Genomic DNA, 7921 nt, shown 5'->3' with positions numbered 1-7921 from the left:
ATATACATTAAATAAAAATCTCAAAAATGTATAGAAAAAAAAAGTTAGCCGGATGGTGGTGATGCACACCTTTAATCTCAGCACTCAGGAGGCAGAGGCAGATGGATCTCTATGAGTTTGAGGCCAGCCTGGTCTACGAGAGCCAGTTCCAGGACAGGCTCGGAAGCTACAGAGAAACCCTGTCTTGAAAACAAACAAGCAAAACAATAACAAGAAATCTTTGTTCCATGTTACCATGTTACCCACATGTAATTCAACTTCTCCCTGAGCTATGAAAAGAGTGAAGGGTGTTCAAACAGCAGTCCCAAAAACCCAGTGGAAACTCGGATGAGCTCAGCTGCTGGTGTGATGTGGGGCATCCCACACCACTGTGTGCTGTGTCCCTGACCCACCGTGAAGGGCTAAGAGCAAATGCTTACAGGCACCATCTTCAGCAGGGCTACAATGGGCCACCAGGCTATTCTCAGTTGCAGAAACCTACAAGAAAAAAACAAAAAAGATTAAGGGGAATTAGGAAGCACATTAAAAACAAAAGAGCAGACCCACTGCCAAGGCCATAAAAACCTGCTGACTCCAGTTAGTCACTGGCTGCCTGGGGGAAAATAACGGCCCCAGAACAGCTGAGCATTTAAACAAGCGGCAGCAAACGTCTGAGCATTTAAACAAGAGGCAGCAAACGTCTTTTACGAGGATATTAATGTGCCTCTCAATTACAGAGGAACACTAGGACAGACTGCATTCAGCTGCCAAGTGTGCCTGTCTCCCTCATAAAGAACTTTCAAGCCGTATCTCAGGAAGCAAAAACCAAACAAAATCCCATGGCAAGGAGAGCAAACCCCTCATGTGCTGAGAATGATCCACAGCAAGGGCTAGGAGCATCTTTAAGTACAGGAGTTATTGTTACTCTTATTTTCCTGGTTTTGTTTCTGTGTTTTGGGTGGAGAGGTTGAGACTTGGGAGGTGAAGGGAAGAGGATCAGGAGTTAAAGACAATCCCCCTGCTATACTGTGAGTTTGATATATACCTGGGCTACAGTATATCGTGTCTCAAAAAAAATAAAAATAAGGATAAAAATAAAAAATTTAAAAAAAGAAAGAAGGAAAGAAAGAAAGAAAAAAGGAGCAATGGTTGAAGAAGTTGGCTCTTCTGTTAAGAGCACTTGTTGCTCTTTTGAAGGATCCAGGTTCAATTCCCAGCACCCACGATCATCTAACTCTAGTTAGTCTCAGGGAATCCAACACCCTCTTTTGACCATTTCAGATGTTACATCCAGATTGCGGGCTTGCCCCAAAACACTGCAGAGTCACCGCAAAAACACCATGGAGTCTGCACTCATATGTAAAAGCAAAGAGCCTTTATTCAAGCTTGAGCTTGGACTTGTCTGAAGCTGTGTTTGAGAGAAAGTACCAAACGCAGCTGGGCTAGAGGTTGAAGTGAGGGGATTTCCAGGGTTCAGGGCCCCGATTGGCTGACATTTGTCTAGGGGTATTGGCAAAAGGGGAAATACGTGAGTCCAGGGCTTAGGGACAGCTTATCTAATGGTTGGAATGTCAGGTACTTCCCTTTAGACGCCAGCCCTCCCTGGATGGTGTCAGCTGAAGTCTTTTCCTGGAACCCAGTGCTGCCTCTTGCCATGGCAGCTGTGCCGCCTGGGCCCCACGTGTGGCCAGGCTGCCCTGGCCATCAGATACCAGGAAAAGCATAGTGCACAGACATACACACATGCAAAAAACTCATAAGAAAATAGTAATAATAGAAATATATAACTAAGAAAAAAATTGAAAACAAGCCAGGCTGTGGTGGTGCACGCCTTTAATCCCAGCACTCAGGAGGCAGAGGCAGGCAGATCTCTGGGAGTTTGAGGCCAGCCTGGTCTAAAAGAGCTAGTTCCAGGACGGGCACCAAAGCTACAGAGAAACCCTGTCTCGAAAAACCAAAATAAAAAAAAATAAATAAAAACAAACAAACAAACAAAAAACAAACCCATACTGCCACACCTGCGGGAAAACCCAAAAACCAACAGAAAAATTCCAGTCTCAAAATGGCAGTTTTTTTTTTAAAACAAGAAGCAGATCTTTTTTTTCTTTTTTTAAAGATTTGTTTATTTATTTATTATGTATACAGTGTTGGTATCAGACCTCATTACAGATTGTGAACTGAACTCAGGACCTCTGGAAGAACAGTCAGTGCTCTTAATCTCTGAGCCATTCCTCCAGCCCAAGAAGCAGATCTTATGCATAGGTACTATATCCTTTCCTCAGAAGCCATCCTGGTGTACATATTCCATCATCATGATGTTGGTTTCAATGGGTGACACCAAGTGTCTCTATCCAGATGTCTGAAGAACCGAATACATTTACAGTGGAGACTAAATTGTTGGCGGACCATACCTGAACGCTACACCAGCATTTTCCCCTACTCTCTTTTCACTGCGGGAACTCGACCTTGGCAAAGAATAAACCAGAATAATCACAGTTGACATTTGCTGAGTGTTTAACACATGACAGGCATTGGACTGATTGCCTCAACATGCAGTATTTCACTTAATGATATGAAATATGAAATATATTTTTTGGCTGGGCGGTGGCAGCATACACCTTTAACTGTAGCACTTGGGAGGCAGAGGCAGGTGGATCTCTGTGAGTTCAAAGCCAGTCTGGTCTACAGAGCTAGTTCCAGGACAGCTAGAGCTGTTACACAGAGAAACACTGTCTTAGCTGGGCGGTGGTGGCGCACGCCTTTAATCCCAGCACTCGGGAGGCAAAGGCAGGCGGATCTCTGTGAGTTCGAGGCCAGCCTGGTCTACCAAGGGAGTTCCAGGACAGGCTCCAAAGCTACAGAGAAACCCTGTCTCGAAAAACCAAAAAAAAAAAAAAAAAAAAAGAGAAACACTGTCTTGAGAAAACAAAACCAAAACCAACCAACCAAACAAAATTTTTTTTGAAATTGCTTGGTCATAAAAAGATCTTTGCCGGGCGGTGGTGGCGCACGCCTTTAATCCCAGCACTCGGGAGGCAGAGGCAGGCGGATCTCTGTGAGTTCGAGGCCAGCCTGGTCTACCAAGGGAGTTCCAGGACAGGCTCCAAAGCTACAGAGAAACCCTGTCTCGAAAAACCAAAAAAAAAAAAAAAGATCTTCACTGCTGGCTGGTTGGCACATGCCTACAAGCTCAAGAAACAGAGGTAGGAGGGACCAGTAATTCAGGGTCATCCTTGTCTATACAGTAAACTAGATGTTAGCCTATACTATATGAGACTCTGTCACCAAAACCCAAAACCAAAGACCTTCAACTCTAGTGAATTTGTAGGCGCATCCATCCTGGGCTGTTCTTCCCTAACCTTTAACCCAGTCCCCTTGAACACTTAATGTTGACGTCCTGTAATTGCACATGGAGGGACAGATATTGTTACTATAGGCACTTCCAGGCAGGAGCACCAGAGACCACTCTCAGACATCTCATTATAGAAAAGGCAATGGCTTGACCAAGCATGGCATTTCAAGAAAGACTGCACGGCAGTTAAGAGCACTGGCTGTCCCTGCAGAGGACCTGCGGCCAATTCCAACTCCCACATGGTGGCTCACAACTGCCTGTCACTTTAGTTCCAGACTGTCCAGTGCCCTCTTACATTCTCAAAGGTAAACAAAAATATGTGTGTGCTTGGCTTTTTGTTTTGTTTTGTTTTTCTGACACAGGGTTTCTTTGTAGCTTTAGAGCCTGTCCCGGAACTAGCTCTTATAGACCAGGCTGGCCTCAAACTCAGAGAGATCAGCCTGCCTCTGCCTCCTTAGTAGAAGTGCGCTGCCACCACCATCCAGCTTGTTTGTTTTTTTGTTTGTTTGTTTGTTTTGAAAGAACATTTCCTGTAGCATTAACATCTTTTTGTAGCAGACCAAAGTTCAAACAGAGAATTGGTACTGGTTAACTAAAGGCGGTCGGTCGGGCAGCCTGGAGGAGAGCCAGGCTCTAAAAAGCCTACACTAGGCAGGAAGAGCTTGCAGCGCATTTATTGTCTTTACCCCTCCTTCCACCCACTCCCTGATTTATGATTCTCTTGCAACTCTGCTCTTTTGCACTGTAATTAAAATGTTCTGATCTTGCAGTTTGTTCCAGAGTTCTAATTTCAAATCTAATCAGCATGAAGACAATCAAGAACGAAGCACAAAACAGAATTAAGGACACCATGAGCATCATTTTCCAGATGAGTGTTTCTTCAGTTAGGATTTATGATCTGGAGGTAAAGATGAGATTTCAGTGATGAGATTTTTTTTCATAGTTTATTTATAAACTATAAGGAAAATCCCAAACATATTTGAGAAACAGCCTTCACTGGCCAGGCACGGTGATGTGCACCTTTAATTCCAGTACTTAAGAGGCAGAGACGGCGAGGTCTCTGTAAGTTTCAGGCCAGCCTGGTCTAAAGGGTAAGACCCTGTCTCAAAAAAAGGAAGAAAGAGCACGGTTGTAAGGATGTGTACAGTTTATTACTTTTTTAAAGATTAAAGTAAAATCTAAGTATGAGTTCTTTGCCTGTTGGTATGCATGTGCACCATGTGTACGCCTAGTGTGCACGGATGCTCAGAAAAGGGTGGAAGATTCCCTGGAATTTTAGTTATAGACAATTGTGAGCTGCTATGTGGGTGATGGGAACTGAACCCGGATCTGCTCATTACTGCTAAGCCCAGTATAAAATTTACTTGATGAGTCTATGACAGGCAAGAATGCGGTCTACATAAATGCTTAGTGCTTGCTGCCATTCAGCTATCCATCTTATCCAAATGTGATTTCTGGCACTCTTTCCATGGCCTCCCACTGATATCTGATTAGATCTAAGCCCTTGAGGGTGGCCCAGAAGGCGGTTCCAGATCCTGCCACCTGTCTCTCACTACTCTCATTATTTACTACCACTACCTTGCCAAATCAATCAAATGGCACCTACCAAGCCAATCTCAGGTCTCTGCACTCTGCTGCGCCTGCACATCTATTCTTGCCATTCCCAACTGTTCTCCACTCACGTGGCCATCCCTGCCGTTCCCAACCGTTCTCCACTCACGTGGCCATCCCTGCCGTTCCCAACCGTTCTCCACTCACGTGGCCGATCCCTGAACATTCCTCAACTGGGCTCAGCATCTTCCTGAAGAAATCAGGTTTTGAACTTCCACTCTCTCATGGTACCTACTGTAATAATAGCTAGCATGTTAGAAGGCAATAATCTGTTAGCTTTCTTGTACACGAAGGACACATGGGAGAGAGACAGACAGAGGAGGGAGGAGGGAGGCTATGAATGAGCAGGAATGTGTGTGCTGTTTTTCTTTGTTTTCAAACAGAGTCTTGCTGGCCTCAAACTGTCTATGCACACATACTGGCCTCAAACTGTCTATGCACACATACTGGCCTCAAACTGTCTATGCACACATACTGGCCTCAAACTGTCTATGCACACATACTGGCCTTAACCTCATGATCCCTCTTGCTTCTGCTTCCTGCATTGTTCTGTTGGTATTTGCTACTATGCCTGGCTCCGCCTTTAGTTTACTCCCCCTATTATATAAATTATTAGTTAATTATTAATGTGTGGGAATGAGAACATGCCACAGCATACATGTGGAAGACAGATTTGCAAGAGTTGGTTCTCTCTGCCACGTTGAGTCCTAGAGACCGAGCTCAGAGCCTCAGCATTGCCTGCCAGCACCTTTTCCTGGTGAGCCACCCTGCTGGTGCAGTCTTCAGTTGTTGTGTTTTTTTTTTTTTTTAGATTTATTTACCTATTATGTGTACAGTGTTCTGCCTGCTTGTATGCCTGCAGGCCAGAAGAAGGCACCAGATCTCATTACAGATGGTTGTGAGCCACCATGTGGTTACTGGGAATTGAACTCAGGACCTTTGGAAGAACAGCCAGTGCTCTTAACCACTGAGCCATCTCTCCAGCCCCTCAGTCTTCAGTTTTTAAGCTAAGCACTTACTACATAGGATGCTAAAATCATGTGTATGAGGGCTCGGTGGTGGAACACGTGCCTCGTAAGTGCAAGGCATTGGGTTAGCCACTAGCATAGCAAAATCCAAACCAAAACCATCTGAAGCACAAGTGGTGTCTGTCATGAGCCCACAGTCTCAGTTACTAAGAGGCTGAGGTAGGAGGATTGCTTGAATGTACAGGTTCAAGATGAGACTGAGACCTTCATCTCAAAACAAAATTAAGGTAAAACAAGCAAACAAAAGAAAATCTTAAAATAGCATATCAAGTATACATTAAGACGAATATTGTAAATGATTTAAAAACAGGATCTCAGGGCTGGAGACGTGGCTCAGTGGTTTAGAGCCTTTGCAGTTCTTGCAGAGGATCTGGGTTCAATCCCCAGCGCCCACAAGATGGTTCACACTCTCTGTAACCTGAGCTCCAGGGGATCCTACACCCTCTTTTGACTGAGGGCGCAGTTACGTGCACACTGCACATATACGTATTTGGGCAAAATATTTATACACACACGACAAAACCTTAAAAACTTTATAAAAAAATAAAAATTTTATCTCTGACTAAGCAGATTTATATAAATGACTCTAGCTTTATGCCTTCTGAGCATTTGCTGAACAAAAGAATTTCCCAATGAAGGCTCATGATTTGGTCAGCTGTAAATTACAAAGCTTCCTAAAATTATGTGACCTGCAAAATGACAATCTGTCCTGGCAGCTGCCACCAAATTCCCAGACACTGCAGCCTGGAGCCAGAGTCCTTTCCAATTTTAAGCCCCTAATTTAGAACACATGCTTCCCTGGCAACTGGACATCGCCTTTCAACCTACCTTTTTTCCCTCCTGATGGGAGATGCAGACCTCAGGACCTGGGGGCACATTCTCCTTTTGCTCCAACTTAGTTTTGATCTCACCGCCACTGGCTTTCAACTCATTCTACAAAACAGAAATAACCTGTGAACTCAAATGCTTTCCATACCGTTCTCTTCACCGCACATCTCTCAAGGAACCCTGGAACACTTACAAAAATTCCTCTCATAGAACTCAGGTCAAATCAAGCGCCTGTCACAAGCCAAACCCATTGACTGGTGAAATGACAAAAGCAGCTGTGTGGACTCAGCCCTCCTATCTCACAGGGACTAGAGTTAGAATACAGCCGCATCGATGGGCACACACAGCCCACCCACCAGCCCCCGGCATTTTGTGAGCCACACTTTGAACGGGCACACACAGCCCACCAGCCCCAGCATTCTGTGAGCCACTCTTCCAACAGCCCAGCTTGTGAAATGCAAAGCTTGTGAGTTTACACACCATTTGGGAGCAGGGAAAGGTAGTGCCAAGTGTCAACAATTAAGAAAATATACTGACCATACATATAAATGCCCGGCCTGGAAAGAAAGACAGGGATGATGGACACATATAAAAACCGAAATTATACTGAATGATACCATAAACAATCTTTTTCTATGAAACTTTCAAAAAAACAGTTTACATAAAATTCACAGATATACCTTAATCTGTATTTCTTAACTGAGCCTCAACATTAAAAGACACGTATTAGTAGTGCCATAAGGCCTAAGGAGAATATCCCTCTTTCTTCCTTGTAAAGGACACTAGGAGTAGAAAGTTAAAATATCTAAAGCCAACAGAGGGATGAAGATGGGCATTTCCTATCTTTCCTGGGTCTGCTCTCCTATGAACCCCCCTTCCTTCTCTCTCTCTCTCTGACAGGCTCCTACATAGTCCATGCTGGCCTCAAACTGACTATATAGCCAAGGATAACCCTGAGCTTTTGATCCTCCTGCTCCACCTCTCAAGTGCTGGAGCTGCAGGTGTCTGTGACCGTGCTCCATCTAACATGGCGCTGTGGTGAAATGTCTGTCACCGTACTCCATCTAACGTGGCGCTGTGGTGAAATGTCTGTCACCGTACTCCATCTAACGTGGCGCTGTGG

General features: G+C 44.6%; 1 protein-coding gene across 1 annotated transcript in view; it reads right to left on the bottom strand.

Annotated features, from left to right (window-relative positions):
- The window catches only part of Lima1 (LIM domain and actin binding 1), a 116756-nt gene that overhangs the window by 19087 nt on the left and 89748 nt on the right, over positions 1–7921 (bottom strand). Inside the window, exons 7-8 of the mRNA XM_026782807.1 lie at positions 6799–6903; positions 420–477 (exon numbers count right to left, since the gene is read on the bottom strand). Coding sequence (XP_026638608.1) covers positions 420–477; positions 6799–6903 — 163 coding nt within the window. The remainder of the gene's footprint in view (positions 1–419; positions 478–6798; positions 6904–7921) is intronic.

Source organism: Microtus ochrogaster, chromosome 15 (assembly GCF_000317375.1).
Source record: "Microtus ochrogaster isolate Prairie Vole_2 chromosome 15, MicOch1.0, whole genome shotgun sequence".
Classification (NCBI taxonomy): Eukaryota; Metazoa; Chordata; class Mammalia; order Rodentia; family Cricetidae; genus Microtus; species Microtus ochrogaster.
This window is presented reverse-complemented; position numbering and strand designations above follow the sequence as displayed.